This window comes from Haliaeetus albicilla, chromosome 20, assembly GCF_947461875.1.
Source record: "Haliaeetus albicilla chromosome 20, bHalAlb1.1, whole genome shotgun sequence".
Taxonomy (NCBI): domain Eukaryota; kingdom Metazoa; phylum Chordata; class Aves; order Accipitriformes; family Accipitridae; genus Haliaeetus; species Haliaeetus albicilla.
The window spans coordinates 18,909,435-18,926,023 of NC_091502.1; the positions used below are offsets into that span (position 1 = coordinate 18,909,435).

The 16,589-nt window shown below is 39.1% G+C and overlaps 1 protein-coding gene across 6 annotated transcripts in view; it reads left to right on the top strand.

Moving 5' to 3' along the window:
- Positions 1–16,589, top strand: part of NOX4 (NADPH oxidase 4) — a 112,503-nt gene that overhangs the window by 16,678 nt on the left and 79,236 nt on the right. For 5 of the 6 annotated variants that reach the window (XR_011328998.1, XM_069808428.1, XM_069808426.1 and 2 more), the window contains exons 7-11: positions 2,909–2,981; positions 7,592–7,672; positions 12,077–12,305; positions 14,357–14,521; positions 14,670–14,732. Coding sequence is in view for 5 of the 6 variants with exons in the window: in XM_069808428.1 (XP_069664529.1) it covers positions 2,909–2,981; positions 7,592–7,672; positions 12,077–12,305; positions 14,357–14,521; positions 14,670–14,732 (611 nt within the window). In the remaining variant the exon portion in view is untranslated. The remainder of the gene's footprint in view (positions 1–2,908; positions 2,982–7,591; positions 7,673–12,076; positions 12,306–14,356; positions 14,522–14,669; positions 14,733–16,589) is intronic. The other variant, XM_069808427.1, reaches the window with a different exon arrangement.

Below are 16,589 nucleotides of genomic sequence, written 5' to 3' on the forward strand. Positions count from 1 at the left end.
TTGCATAAGCCCTGTAGTAGGATGAGCGGCATCTTCAAAGTTGTTGTTGTACAGATGAGTCAGTGGAAAATCATTAGTTTCAAACAGAGATTCTGCATAATCTTAAAACCAAATTCCTAAATGATCCAATTTCTAGAAAAAGAAACATGACAAAAAAGCGGTCTTCTTGCTTCAGCTGGTTTATTTAAAGGTTAGTTTGACTTCAGAGCAATCTAAACTGTTACACAGGAATCAGGCTTCAGCACTCATAAAGAATAAATAAGCAAAGACACTTTTGGTGCAGGAATTTAGAAGGGAGCAATGTTTGGGTATGGAGGGATAGGCAGAAGCCTGAGCTGTAGAGCTTCACAAGCAGGTAAAGGTTCTTGCTGATGTCATCTGTCTTTCACCAAAAATCGCAACTTGCTAGCATTTAGGGCAGGGTCCAAAGGAATCTATCTGCACAGCAGTGAATGCGATTCTCTGTCTGTCAATCCCAATACGTTTGCTAGAATTAGCAGCCTGTGGGGAAGTGCCTTCCAAAAAACCTAGGGAAGGTTTAGATCAGTTGAGAGTAGAGGAAGTGAGAAAATTATATTATAGAAATTGAGGTGTAAGTTAACTGCGAACTGGAAATAGGTTGGGTAACTGGTGTAGTTAGTGAGAAAGAGGGTTACTGATGGAGGAGGGAGTTAAAGAAGGGGAGGGAAAATCGGAACAAGCAGCTAAGGATTTTGTTTAGTATCTTGGATGAAGGAGGACTTGGGGTGGAGAACCAGTGCAGAGGCCCCATCAAATATTGTCCCGGCTTCTGGGGACACCTTGAGACCTCTCTAGTTGAGCAGAGGACCTGCAAGGTGGAACTCCTTTTACCCTCTGACAGCCAGGAATATACTGCATTTCTGAAAGTTTGAGCACTCTGTTTCAAAAAGCAGTGATTCTAAGTCATCTTAAATTTAAAATTACTCAGATCACTCCCCATCCTAATGACTGGTAATTAACATTTATTATTTGTGCTGAAGGAGTGCCCAGGCAGGGACCAAGATTTCACTGCACTGGGAGCTGTACAAATATGCAAAAAAATGGTCTCTTCCCAAACAGTTCAGAACTAGATTTATTGGCTGATTTTTTTAACATAGTGAGAAGGAATAAGGAATTTGAAGGATTTATAGTGTGATGGCTTTTCAGATCAGTCCAGGAAAGTACCTCCTTCTATAACGGTGTGAGGCTAATTGTGGGAGGAATGAGTATTCAAGATTATAGTTAGTGGAGGAAAAGAGAGACAGGGACAGGGAGAAGAGGAAACACTGAAAATGCACTGATGAATTGGGACAAGGCTGTGAGTGATTTCATTTTTGCGGTTTGATGGAGAAGAGAATTGAAGAACTGGATGTAAAAGGTGACCTGTGGCTTGAGTGACAGTGTAGGAAGCTGGATCAAGTGCTGTACTGCAATTGGATTGGAAGTATTTGTGTCAGAGGGGAGATTGATTACATGCTACATATCAAATTAGATTAAGAAAGAAGAAATGAAGAAGGAGGCAATGGAAAGAATGCACATTTTTTATTGCAGCTGCTTTTAATTGTAACCTTTCCCTGAAGGGGTGAAATTATGTTTCTTATGCAGTCCATGACAAAACTTCCGTTGACTGTAGGACCAGGATTTTTGCTGCAGTTTGTAAAACTGAGGAGTGATTTGGGATGTATCAGATTTTGGGTATCAGACCTTTCAACAAGTGGATACTGAGAAGTTTATAAAAAGATAAGATTTGAAATTGTCTCTTTATTGCTAAAGAGTCTAAAATCACAATCAATTTGAAAAATTAGCTTGTTCTTATCATTAGGATGTGATCCTGCCAAAGATCCTGGACCATTAAAATCTTTGGGTTTGCCATTTAAGTCCATGAAAGCTGGTTGAGACGCTTATATTCTGACATTAAAACAGCACTTATTTAGCTTTGTGCTTGGTGATTGGCCTGACTGACTTTGAAGCCAAACACGTAGCTTTTAGGGTGACCAGAGACTATGCTTAAAAACTATCAATCTTTGAGAAGTAAAAGGTTTTGATGTAATGCTTCATGGATTTCAGGTTCTTAATTCTTAATTCAGATTCTTAATTCCTGGGATGGCAATTTTGAAGATAAGGTGCTCAGAAAAAGTGGTAACTTTGGTTGGGATTTTTCTAATCTGTCTTTAGGCTGATGGTTTACTGTACTTTGTGGGCAGGATTCTGCTTTAGGGTGAGATGAGTCATGCTGTAGAAATACTTGTTTCTCTCCTTTGACTTAAAACAGAGCTGAGGATAGACTAGTTCTGATACATGTCTGCATTTGAGCAGATGAGTCCAGTCCTTAGTATTTTTAACCTTTCCTTCTCAAATGCTGCCTGTAGATCACTCTCACAGACTTTGCTCTACGGGCAGCGATTTCAAGCATGATACAATGCCATGGAGAGTAATTTCAGGCTCTTTCTCATTCCAGGATGAAATGGGTTGGCAAACAATTGTAGTGACAGCTTGCATAGAAATTGATTTGCTTGAAATTTTGTCCCTGACCAGCTTTTTAATTGTGTTCAACAGAGTTTAGGGTTTGGAATAAAAAAGAGATACAGGAACTTGTACAGTCAGTCTTACAAATAAACAAATAGACAGGATTTGTCCTTGCTTAGAGACAAACGTTGTGAGCAAAAGATGACAGGAGCAAAGACTAATAGGAAGTTAGTGATGCATGGTGAAATGCAAGGAAAAGGGCAGTTTTCTCTGGGAAGGTGGGAAATAACACAACAGCCGTCTTCAAGAGATAAATATCAAATGCAAGAGTTTGATTGAATCAGAATTTGTATGTCTAATAACTTCCACTTTCTTGAAAGGTCATAGGAGACAAATATACCTCTTCACAGTTCAAATATAAGTTATCTTATGTCCGTTTTAGTTCCAGGTCTGACTGGAGTCATTATGGTGTTAGTATTATTCCTAATGTGTACAGCTTCTACGTATGCCATCAGGTAAGACATAATCTGATCATTATGCTGAAAAATGCCATTTGTGTAATCATATTCTCATACTGATTAGAGGGAATGAAGAATAAATGCAATATGAGGCAAGGAGTATTTAAATGAGTATTAAAAATACCGGTTTTCTTGCCCTATTTTTTTTTATTAGCTTGCGGGTAAATTAGCACAGTGAATTTTGTATTCAAAAAATTACAAACCTGATTAAGTTGCCTTCAGAGAAAAACACTGTTTGAGGAATGTGCTCAGTTAAAAACCTAGGCCTTTAAAAATTCAAATAGTTCTTTTTTTCCTGTTTGTACAGGGATGCAGTAAACTAAGCATATGGGAAGTTCTGTCCAATGCATGAATTAAGTCCACTGGAAGTAAAATAAGATGATATATTTATCTTAATTCTTTTCACCAATTAATTGTGACAACAAACTGTAAAAAAACATCCAAAAAAACCCAGCAATGAAGCGAACTGGAACAGAATTGTGCTACTTAAGTAGAATGTTGCGTCTTTAAAGCTCTGCTTCTGGTTGTCAGATATATTCTTTTTAATGTCGATTATAATTCAAAACAGCAATGCAGTATTGGCTTAGAGTAGCTGCTGGGATTTCTAAAGGTTTGGTCCTCCAGTGGGTTCACATTCTGCACCAACATTACTGAATACATATTATAGTATTATATATCATTTGAGTGACCAGCACCTTGGAGGATCTCGCCCTACATCATAGCCTTTTTAAGGCTTTGATTCTGCAATTGAAGCATATAAAAAACCCCTTGATTTTTATAGCAGTCTCTGATGAATTCAAGGACTGGTTATGTAAATACATCATCTCAATTCAGCAAACACTGAAGGACATTTTGATTCCATATCTTCAAACAGTAATGGTGCTTCACTGATGTGAGCTAGGTGTGTGGGTTTGAACTTTGAACTAATCTGTCTTCCCTGAGTAGCAATGTTATCAGGCACTGATTCAAGAAAGTAGTTCAGCAAATACTTGTGCACTTCTTGTAGACAAAGATACTTACAGGGTTGAGACCTTTGTGAGGCACTGTAGGCTACAGAAGTGCAGGATAAGACTGCTGCACAAGATGTCAGACATGGCTGCACATTATATAGTCCACACAGATGGCTCTACTTGCAAAAGAAAGCCAGTTTTGGGAAGATGGAAAAATATAACCATTACTTTACTCTGCAGCAGTGAGCCAGAACAAAGTCCTGTTTTCTCCAAGGCCATGATAAATTAAAAAAAAAAAAAAAAAAGAACAGCATTTATTAATGATTGGGAAATTTAGGAAAATATAAGTAGTCGCAGCCAAAGTCTTGGAAATAATTTTGGGATTCATGCAACAAAGGTTTCTGTCTTTTGAAGTTACATGTTTGTTATTTCCTTCTTCAGTTACTAAGTGCAAGTGCTTTCCTGTCTTTCTGCCATCTAGCCAGCAGAATCAAAGCCCTTAAGAGAGCACCTGCATCTCCTGTTACTCTAGCAATAATTCTTATTTAGAAATTTTATCCTGCCTTCTCCCTCAGGCGTATGGCTCAAGCTTATCTTTATAGTGTGTTTTCCTAAGCAAACAAGCTTCCGTGTGCATCTTTCTGTCCCTTTTCAATCTCTTTCCCTGTGGATTCTCACTTGCTTCTGATGGCTAAGCTCACGCTATAGTCTTAGGAAAATTAATTGTAGATGCTCACTGCCTATCAGAAACTGGGCTTTTTAAAAAGTATTTCAGAGACTATTATACTCTCTTGGATTTCAGCCCTAATCTGCTCTTGCACACTAACCTGCTTAATCATTTCTTCCTTCATATGTTCTTCCTGAATTTTTTCTATGCATGATTATCCTGCTATTTTCGTGCTTTTACTTGTTCAGTAAACTGTGCGAATAAGTATTAGGAGATCGAATTAGCTGCTAATGTTTTCAAAGGGGAAAATGAGTATTGTTTGAAAAATTTTCCAGATTTTTGCTGTGTCATACCAGAGAACTAGACCAACATTTTTTGTTCAGTAGTTGTTTATTGGAAGGGTTATGAAGTTATTAGAAAATGCAATAAATCCTGTGAATACCAGACCGACATTTTCTGTTCAGTAGTTGTTTATTGGAAGGGTTATGAAGTTATTAGAAAATACAATAAATCCTGTGAATAAAGTTGACATTTCTGCTAACTTTCAAATTAGTGTTGTTCAGGGGTATTTCCACTGAACACAATTACTGCTGACTTTGGAAATCATATATTTAAAGGAATGTTAAAATATAAGCTGCTCCAATGCCATCTCTCTATGTAACCAAATATTCCAGTCTTCAATTTCATCTTCTAAACTACCACATATATCTTCCTTTTCAAAACTAGCTGTTACAGGGTTAAAAATATTTTTCCAGAACTGTTCTGCTTACTGTGCCCCTTTAAAGTATGGTAATCTCCCCTCACTTTTCTCAGTAAGTTAACTCTTGCAGGACTTCACCTGCAAAATTTTGAAGTAGGTTAACCAACATTAAAATTAAATATTCAGGTTGATCTCAAATTTTCAGGACTTTGTGTTCCTAAGAAATGCGTTCATTCTGTGAATAATGTCTATTTTAAGCCCTAAGAAGAGGGTAAAGAAAGTAATAAATGTTCTGAAGAACTATAAAAATATATATGTAGCAGTAGGAAGATTACTGAGTATATTAGAATACTCTATGTATTTGTAGGATACACAGTTAAAGAAGGATACAAGTAAGAAATATATAATTATTAAAATATTGAAAAATATGCTTCATGGTAAGAGGTTCAAGGATCTCCATTCCTTTAGTTTAAGAAGGTGAAGTTGGGAGGACTTGATTACATTTAGGGGAACTTGATACATGGAAGGAACCAAGATTTTATAGTAGAGATATCTGCAGGAATGCTGAAAAAAGAATAAAATGCTCAACTGGCTGGAGGCTGACATTTAGACATATTCAGACAAGAAGTATACAGTAATTTAATCAGTAATAATATTTAGCTGTTGAAAACAACATGTCAGAAGCTGGAAATGACTTTCCATCACTGAAATTTTGAAAAATCGGTGCATGCTGAAAAAAGTGCTGAAGATCCAATAAAAATGAATTCAGTGTGCAGCTTTTGGTATTGTAGCAAGATACCAAATTAAACTCTGAGACCTGTTTCGGGTCTGGGGGTAAATGTTACTCTCTTTGTGCCTTCCCATCGTGCTTCGACTCCCCACACTGTCATCCTTTACTTTCATCTTACTGATGTTCTCTCCCACAACTGCTTACAGATACTGATGAGTGACTGTATGGAAATGCCAGCCAGGGTGTGGGCAGTTAGAAATAGTTTGAGCAGCCTCAGGGAGGAAAAAGTGTTAGCGTGGTGCTGAACGGAGGAAGGATGGCAGGGTGAAGGGGGGGATTCAGAGCCCCTTGCTGTTGCTGGGTTCCTTGGAACTGCTGTTCGTTGGATTTTATTTTGGTGGCCCTCAGATTATCAAAATTATTTTTTCTGTCTTGAGAAAGAAAACAAGTCCTGTATTGACAGAAACAAATGCAGTGTACATCTCAGATGTATTGAAGCAAGGGTAGTTAGCTGTTTATGTAAAAGGCCATAGGAGGGGAAAAAACTGTGAAAAAAGTTATCTATGTCGGAGGAGTAGCTTCTGAAACCATGTCCTCGAATTTAAGGTTGTTTTTTATTGAATAATTGTTTTGGCTTATGAATGGGGGTAGGTTTTTTGGTTTTGGAAGGGACTCTCCTATCATGCTGTGTAGTGTGAAAGGTGTGTTTGTGTGCTATGAAGTAGAGTATTTTCTTAACCATTTGGTTGTTGTTGTGGTTTGGCGAGTATTTTCCTCAAGGAAAAACAAACAAGCTTAACAGAAAACAGTTCCAGATGGGTATTTTCTTTGGTCTTGGTTCTTTTTACATTACCTAACAAATCACTGATGAAAGGAAGTCCTCTTTCCCCTTCACCTCTCCTGATCCTCACAGTGGTAATGTTCTTCTTGTTCCTCTCAAGACCATCAGTCCTAGAGCCCCACCGTATGTGGCATCCTGCCCTGAAAATTCTCCTACCTGTCCTCTTGTTGCCTCTTTACTCTAGTTCCCTTTCCTCCTGTATCTCCTTCCACTTCATAACCTCACGAGTTTCTTTTACCTTTCCCAGCAGCTCTTCTGCTGCTGTCTACACTAACTGTTTGTATGTTGTACCAGTAGTGACACACTAAACACCACAGCCCTGTACTGGGGCAGGGAGGACGCAAGGAGGCACTTGCCATAAAGAGGTTGAGTTTTGAGCCTGGAGACGGAAGAACTATTCTAGCTAAAGGATCTGACAGGGACTAAGTAGGACCTATGAAAGCAGTGAAGTCTCCTAATTTAGGAATAGTTCTTCAGCTGGCTCTGTACTTCTTTGTCCTTCATCTCTCTCTCAGCTTTTTACTTCATGCCAGCCACCTGTTCTTCTCAACACTTAATTGCTTGCAAATACAGTGGGCCTGTAGGAATACATACCGGGCTTTGACTGTTCTACATGACTACGTGGTGTATAATGATGTCCTGTGTGCACAGATCTGCTTTTCATTAGCAGTGATTCCATCTGAGTGAAACAGCATTGAACCATGGTTTATTCTTTTCAGGGTTTCAAACTATGACGTCTTCTGGTACACACACAACCTTTTCTTTGTCTTCTATATGCTGCTGATGCTGCATGTTTCTGGGTAAGTAAATGGAAAACACTGTCCCTTTTCCTGAAGCACAACCAGAAAGAGCAGTTCCCTTGATTGCTGCTTTTCCTGAGCTCGCTTGTGGACAGTGGGCCAACTTCTTGACAAGATGCTATCCTCTTCAGTTTTTCAACAAGTGTTTGTTTAAATAAAGTTCAGGCTGCAGCTTGGAGAATTTTGTGTTACAGCCAGCTAGCACAAACTTCTTCGCTTTCAAGTTTATTCCTTGTCCATTTTACCAGATTCTAGTGGGAAATGAAGAAAACGTTTCTTTTCTGCCCCCTCTTACCTGGCTGCTGAGAGGAGAATGTGAAGCAAAGTTGGTCATCCCTTTCTCTTTCCTCTCTACCTTCCATTTTGACTCCTAAGGAGAAGGAAGGAACGGCCTCTCCCTAATTATCTCTTTCTTATTGCTATGATACAAAATTTATTAGTTTTTCTTCTTATTTTCACAAACATCAGAGCAGTGTTCATGTGCCATGAAGCTGATGGCTAGGTCTGTATCGGGCACAAACAAGCCCAGCTTTACTGCAAGGTAGAGCAGCTTCCACAAGTTATGCTGTGTGAAAATCTGGTCCACTAACATCTCTGAGGCTTCCTTTGTGGATGTAGGTGCAGAGATTGGTATAGGGAAGGGAAGGTGTATTTGAACGAGGTTTATTTCTTCATGTCATCAAACATCTACTGAAACACAGGGTGCTGGAATGTCTGTGTGACACTGAGCACCGCTGCTTAAAGTAAACAGTGAAAGGTAATTAGGCCTAGCAAGATCACGGTAGGAATATGTTGTTGAACAAAATAAACGCAGCTTGAGATCTGGTGAATTGAAATAATGAGTTCAAAGCAATTGAAACTCCTGGACACAATTCTAGTTTTCTGTGTTTTGTTTTGTTTTGTTTTTCTGTGGCATAGCTCTTGTTCATGGCTGGGGAAGATGGATCTAACCTGATCCATCCTGGGGCAGGGTGAACTTTTGCTAAATTATTCTAGTTTGTCTAACTTCTTGAAAACATCTGGTGACTGAGATCCTCCAGCCTCCATAGGCACTCTGTTCCAGTGATTGCCTTTGGAGTATTTTTCATGTCTGGTTTAATTCATCTTCTTCACTGTATTATCCTTTGCCCATTGTATTCCTAAACATGTTGCCACTTCATGAAGGAAGAAGTCTAGTTGGAGAAGTTTGCGAACCAAGGCTGCAGTAATACACGAAGCATTAAACAGGCATCTTCTTGTACACAGGCTCCTTAGTATTGAATTGGAAAGTCGTTCAGTGCAAATCTGAAAGAACTGAGTGTCAGTGAAAAGTGGGAGAAGAATGAGTCATGAAGAGTGGGAGTCAGTTCAAGTTTAAGATGCCTAAATGTAGGTCTCTACATGTTTTCTAAGTGTCTTTTTCCCATTATAGTCTAATGAGTTCTAATAAATACAGTGAGTGGAGCCTGAAGGATACTTCAACTAACCTGCTACTACAAAGACCTACATTCAAGTGAGCTGGATTGATTTCTGGGCTCCATTCATGATAGTGATTAGAAGATCTCTTCTGAGAATAAAGCTTAGACACCCACACTTAGGTGCCCAGATGACTCCTCCATGGCATGTCTTAGAGATTTGCAGACGCATGGCCAGTTACTCTGCAGAGCAAGGCATCTCCTGGGGCTGAACTGTGCAGGCAGATGGGGTGAGGATTTACCTGTCCTGGGAGTCTTTCCTTTCAAGTATTTCCATAGTATTCCTGGATTCTTGTTTTGTTTCAAACTACTATGGGTATGTTCTTATAGTATCCTCTTCTTCAGAGTAGCCAAGCACTTCTCAGCAGTGTATAAAATGATATGATTCATCTATCATGTTATTGGTTTGTTCTTTCATCCCTACCCTAAGGGAGAGGACAATCTTTCAGGGAATTATCCTTAAAGACTTTCGTTGCTCTTGTACTTCTTGCAATGTGACTTTGAAATATTTTGGTGGCTTAAGGCTTGGTGCATATCTACATTAATTTATCTATATTTTAAGCTGGTAATAGCAACAACAAAAATAGTTTATGTAAAATAGAAGCTTGATGTTTCTAGTACCAATGTAAGGAGCTATAAAACATACAAAACATTTGGGCCCATATCCTCAGCTGATCCAAATTTGGTATTACTGTGGAGTTAAATGGGTTATGCTGGTCCATAGGAGCTGAGAATAAGGCTTTTGTGCTGTCACTAGAGTCATTCAAGGATTTATCTTCCAAAGGGTGAGAATTCTTAAGATTCCACCCACACATTGACCTTTAGCAGACCCGTCAAGCAACTCACCTTGAGCTGAGCAGCAAAAGATGGATGAGAAGATAGGAGCAGTGCAATTCGACTTAGAACCATTGACCTCTAGCTTATCACCATAAAAATCTCAAGAAATAGTGATATGTATTTTCCAGCTCTAGACAGAAGTGAATTTTGTCTCTGTTTTGGGGATGGAAAATTGGGGCAGAGGTTGATGTATGCCCATGCAAATCCTGCATGCTGTGTTGCTCAGCCTGTAGGACACTTTCACATGACTTACCCTTTTTGTCTCTCCCATTTTTGTTTGCTAAAGATGTCTGTCTTCTACCTACTGACATCCACACTGAGTTTTTCTGTATTGGGGTGTTGCACCAAATAAATATACGAGGATATATCTTAGGCTCCTTAAGAGTTGTGCAGAACTCAGCCTTTCTGGGAACTGATTTTGGGAGTGTAAGACAGCTTGCCTTTCCTTGACAGCTTCAGAGATGAGAGTCATTGCAGCTGCTGTTAACAGGCAGCTTTGTCATCCCAGTTTGCCACTTAGTTAGTTAGCATGTTTGTAATAGTTTAAACAAACCAGAGATCACTGGAGGGGATGCTCTTGTTTGTGGTTCAGCTATTCACGTCTCAAGGAAAACCTGGAATCCTCTTTTGGGATGCTCTGAGAACAGGGAAGCTGTGGGAGCAGCTGGCAGGCATGCACACAAGGTTGATTGGAAAAATACTGCATGTGCTGTGACTTCTAGCTAAATCCGTGAGGCACCATAATATTTACGGAGCAGGGAATTAGCATAATGCTAGGGGTATCTGTCACTTTGTAAATATGTGATGACCAACAGTGATGCCAGGTGCAAGCGATAGGCATGATCAGGCAGTAAAGACAGACAGAAGCACAGGTGTAGGCGCACAGACACTTCCCAAGTGATTCTCCCAGGGTCAGATGTGGAGTTTAGAGTGAGCAGGTTTAACTTCCAAGCTGTACGTTATTCACTGGACCATGTGGGAAGCTTGTTACTAGCTGTGAGGACTGCATTTCAGTAGGGAAGATTGCCAGTAGCCTGTCAAAGCCCATTTAAGTTGGGAATATTAGAGATGTCCCACTTCTCTCTCTTCTTGTGAATTAAACTCTGTCACCGCTGCTGCCGTGTGTGTACGTTGGGGAGAAGAGGGGGGAGCATATGTCCTTAGGTTTGATTGTATACTTGAGATGAGCCTTCACCACATGGCCTGGCGCTCAGAGGGCACGTCTCACCAGACGTTGTGTCAGTGTGCCTTATTTCCCACCCAGCACCATCCTATACAGCTGTCATTTAGTCATTTGGTTTTTTAAATATTCCTCCTTGCGGCTTTACTGTCATCAAATCCAGATTTGGAGGCAAGTAGTACTTCCGAGGAATTTTATTACTAGTATTATCAGTTCTTCCCCATTTTCAATGATTCATTCATGTGTTGAGAAATCCCAGAGTGTCTCAGGTTTCCACTTCTTTCTTCATAGTTTCTAGCTGCAGCTGCAAAGTTCTCACTTCATTTTACTACAAATTTAACTTTAGCGTAAAAAACAAGCATGGACCCCACAAAATAATTTGCAAGAAAGGTTCCTTGGCTAACATGCAGGACTTTCTTTTTTCCTTCTATCTGTTTGACAAGGTGATATTTAAAGGAGCAAATTATACAGTTGTGTGCAAACCTGACAAACACTAAGTAGTGGGAACATTCCTGCAGTTTATGATTTGGCAACTTAGGCCACTTCTGCTACAGATTGCCTTAAAAAACACTGCTTGCTGACTGTAGGGAGGATGAGTGAAAACAGCCTGGGTGTGATTGAACTGGAAATGTGATTATTTAATTTTTTTTCAAGGCTCCTACAATATCTTCCCCCTTTCAAGCAGTATTAAGCTTGAGGCTGTTCAGTGGGGGAGTGCCAAGTGAGCTGGAAAAGTTAAATCTTGCCTCTAGTGACAGAGGGCTCTGTTGTTGCAAAGCTTCGATCTCACTGAAGGTCCTGAAAGCAAACAGAATAAAAATTCTTAGAGAAGATGAGCCTTGTGACTGCTTTCTAAAACCCTCTCCGAATCAAGATAAGTTGCTTGGTTGTGAATGTTACTTCAGTGTCTTTGCTATTTTTATTTTCCTGTAGGGGAGTGCTCAAGTACCAGACCAACTTAGAGGAACACCCTCCTGGTTGCTTTAATCCTAACAAAACACTTCGACAGAATATGACGGTGCCAAAGGCTTTTGACCAGCCGTTTCCTGACTATACTACTGAGCCTTTCCCAGAGGACTTAGCAGTACCAGAACCCTTTGTACAAAATAACTTTATGAGAATTTGTTCCGAGGAACCCAAGTTCCAGTCACACTTCCCAGAGGTCTGTATGATCCGACGTTTCAGGTATTACAAGCCATGCCAAGCCTTTCAGTCAGCCATAACCACTAATTATTGCTTTTCCAGACCAGATGTTTTAATAATGGAAAATATTATTAAAACCTTTTCAGACATTCAAAGATTTGGTAGAGAAAAAACAATCTGTATTAAACCTTGAACTGCATTACAACGTGGTGCATAGAATAGGGCGGAAAAATGTCAAGAGATTGGCTGTAATGTTCTTTTTTGTGCAACATAAGAGATGTATTGGTCTTGCTATAAATGTGACTTTAAATTGCAGCATAGCACTTCAGAGAAAACATTTATATAACATATTCATAAGGTCCCTTTGTAAGCATTGTGTGGCAGTAGTTAATTGAAATAATCAAACTCCATTTGTTCTCTTTTTTACCATGCGGCTGCAAGTCCTAATACTCATTTCTGGGTTGCAGTTGGTTGTGGTTTGGCTTTGTATAGCCTGTTGTTTGCAGACAGGCTTGTTTTATATGTGGCATGGGTAAATGAGTATGATGATGATGGGGATAGAAAAGCCTGTTCTTTTTCTGTTTTCCGTTTTCCTTTTGTTTCTTTATGTTTTGTGGCAGCAGCTTTTTCTTCACACAAATTTTCTCTTTTCTTTTGGGAAAAGATGAGCTGGGCTGTATTGGCAAGTAGCCTGAGGAAGCCTGAGAATAGAGAGTTTACAAGTCCAAGGCCCACCATTCAAGGTGGTCCCATAACAGACCTCACAGGAGTTTCTCTTTATTATTATCGTTGTTTTCTGTAGAACGCATATGCCCCTTACTAGCCACAGTGGGAACCCATTTTACCGTGGAGCATGTACTCATAATAAGAAACAGCCAATTCTACACTGAAGTTGTCCAGCAAAGTTCTTTGGATTTGTATTTTATTGTGGTAATACTCCTGAATTAAAAGCATCAATGTATGTCTAGCTCCATATGACCCACAGGACATCAAGCAGTCTTTTTAGGGCCTTAAGATGCCTACTGTAGAGCCATTTATTGGAAAAGAAGAGCCATGGAAAGAAATGACCACACAGTGTTCTCCTGGTAGCTTGTAACATTATTTAGGACTTCTTTGGATTTGGAAGTGTTTTATGCACTTAGCGATACCAAGTCTCAAAAAAAAGCCTTAAGTCTTGTGAGCTACTGCAGTTTTTAAGGCCAGAGGTGCTTGAGGAAATTAAATACTCTGCTAGTTGCAAGAGAATCTGATGTGTAGCTTCAAAAACTGGGAAGGGAAGATAGATGACCATCGAGGGCACTTCAGTGCCATGGCTTGAATGACTGAGCAGGTGTGGAATTAGTAGTTATCTCTGCCATAAACTGTTAGTAATTGACTCAGGATAGGATTTAGCTGAGCAGCTGCAAATGTTTCCATCTGAGGTAGTCACCCAGGGCTCCCTGTATAATCAGTGCAGGGAAATGGGCATTTCCAGGGCGTTGTTTGTCTAGCATACACATCTTTCACAGGGGCAAATGAATCGTGATTCAGACGTGCCCATTTCTCTCCCTTGTCTATGATTTTACACTAGTTTAATGTAAGCATAAATTCTGTAGCACAAGAATGCTTCTTTCTTAGTTTTTTGCTTGTACCTGAGATAATTAAAAGGAGGTAATAGTCACATAATACTGCATGTCAGACAGTGTTTTTCCATGAAGGTTTTCCAATTTTATAGTGCTCTGGTCTGTTAGATTTTGAAATGTACTGTGTCATTCACTGCTGAAACCAGTTGCAATCTAACTACTTAAAACCAGAGTAACATGGTTGCAAATGAGGTCATTAGCATTTTGTTCCTGATGAGTTTTATGACTGAAATTGTTTGTGCCGGTGGATGCTGCTGCCGGTTAGACTGATTAAGCCTCCATAACATGGTTGGATTTCTGCACGTAAAGAGATGTGGAGGTTACTTGTGACCAAAACATTGTTCCACCATAGATGTGAAATGAGGTCCTGCAAGCACTCATGTAGTTTTGAAATTAGAAAACATAAAATGAAAAGTCCTTGAGGTAACATATTTTTGTTCTCCCATAGACCTGGTTTTGGATTTCTGGACCTCTGTGCTTGTACTGTGTGGAAAGGCTGTACCGCTACATCCGCAGCAATAAACCAGTCACAATAACTTCAGTGATAAGCCATCCTTCCAATGTCCTTGAAGTAAGGATGATGAAAGATGACTTCAAAGCAAGGCCTGGTCAGGTGAGTTAATGCACCCCTAAAAAATCACAGCTGTTCACGTAGCATTGTCTGTAGGGATGACTTTCACTTTGTATATACTAACCCATCACTGAACATTTTGAACATACCTTTTCTATCATTTTATTTTCTCTGGCTGATTTTGTTTCAGTATGTTATTCTACACTGTCCAAGAGTGTCTGCACTGGAAAGCCATCCATTCACCCTTACAATGGTAAGAAATATGATATTTTTCTGTACTTTCCCTTCTATTTATATTTGGTAAGCAAATGGTCTTCATTTCCTTCAAAGTGAAAATTCCCTCCAGAAAGGCTTATGTTTCATTTATGAGGGTACCAATGAATATGAAATGGCATGATTATTATGTATGACAGTACTCAATACATATTTAATTTTCTCCACTGTTGAGAAAGTGATAATGGGAACTTTTTTCAAAGTCTTCCATAAGTGAAAAACAATAATAAATAAATAAAATCCATGTGATTTTGATCATTGTTTCATAGAAGGGGTTTCAGCCATTTTTGTAGACCTTAACACAGAATGAGCACAAATTGTAATGAGTTTTCTGTCATCTTTCCTGTTCAATTGAAAAGACATTCTTCAACTGCCTTTTCATTAAGTTTAAAAAAGAAGTTTCTGAAATAGTCTTCTGCTTTATTTTTATATTAAGAGATATATTGATGACTTAAAGTGATTTACCAGTGAAGTCATACAACATTGGGATTATTAGTTAGCTCAATTGATGTAGAACGGGAATTGGACCCCCGGGGAGAAAGGCTGAAATAAAGTGAAATTATAATTCTCAGGGGCGAGCAGTGCAGAGGCCTGGGAGACGCTACCAAAAAAATCACTTCACTGCACTGGCTATGTTGTTACAAAAAGCAGAGTCTAAGGTTGAATAATAGTGGCAGCCTTTTCCTTCCAAAGGGAATAAAGGCTTTAGGATTGCCTGAAAAGGATATTCTTCTTCAAGAAGACTATGGAGATAAATATTCCCATTTGATTCTTTTCTTTGGACTGATAACTCATACTTTATCCCCACTGAATTGTACCTAGCACTATGGAACAGCCGAGATGTTTTTTTGTTACCTGAAACTCAGCACAACCAGGTCCTGTCCACTTCCAGTTCCTTAGTTTTGTGGGGTGTTTTGGTTTTTTTTGGTTTTTTAATTTATTTATCTGTATACTGAGCCAGGAGGCAAGTACTGTCACAGGGGAACCCACACTAAATTCTGCCCAAAATAAATTTTGTGCTGTAAATCTGGGAGCGAATCTCACTTAAGGGAAGCTGCCTCAGTATAAGTTGGTGAAGCAGTATTGGCACTTGCGTAGCCTGATTTTTGCCAGGTTTTCCTGGCTATTCACTTTACCAGTAGAAAGCAGAGGCATGTGTTATTTATCTGTTGTTAACTCCAGCAGGCAATTTTTATGGCTTTCCTCTGTGTAGTGCAGGAAGATAACTAGATAAGCAATGCTGAAAAATGATGTGCATTGGGTATGATGGAATGGTAGCTGGTTTTTTGTGCAGAATGATTCAGTCAGTATTTATTTATATATTTTATTCACTTCGTGATCAGAAGGTAAATTTAAAGAGCTTAGTGTAAGTCTCAGATTGCTCTTTACACTCATTTGGCCCTAGCATAGCTATATTTAATAAAGTTAGACCTGTTCTATACCAGTGGACACATCTTATTTAAACATTAATCCCAAAACATCATGTTCTTAATTTCTGACTGTCCATCTCAGTGGAAATTAAAATAATGGTGGTAATTTGATCATTAGTAGTAATTGCACGGTTTGGAAAGTATGGGACTCTTAAAAAGATTTACTCTTTTTATATTGGGACACTGCTAAAACAATGGATCATGTGATTCTAATTTCCAGAAATAATGTCATCAGAGATTATTAGGCCTGGTTCAGTAGTCTTTTCTCTGGCAAAAATTCTTACTTGTTATGATGAGAGGTTTTTTTGGAAGAGAGTCTGCTGACATGGACCTACTGGGTTAGATCATAGGATGAAGTTGAATAGGATGTTTTACTGAAGTCTGATTCTTTGCACGAGTTGAGGATT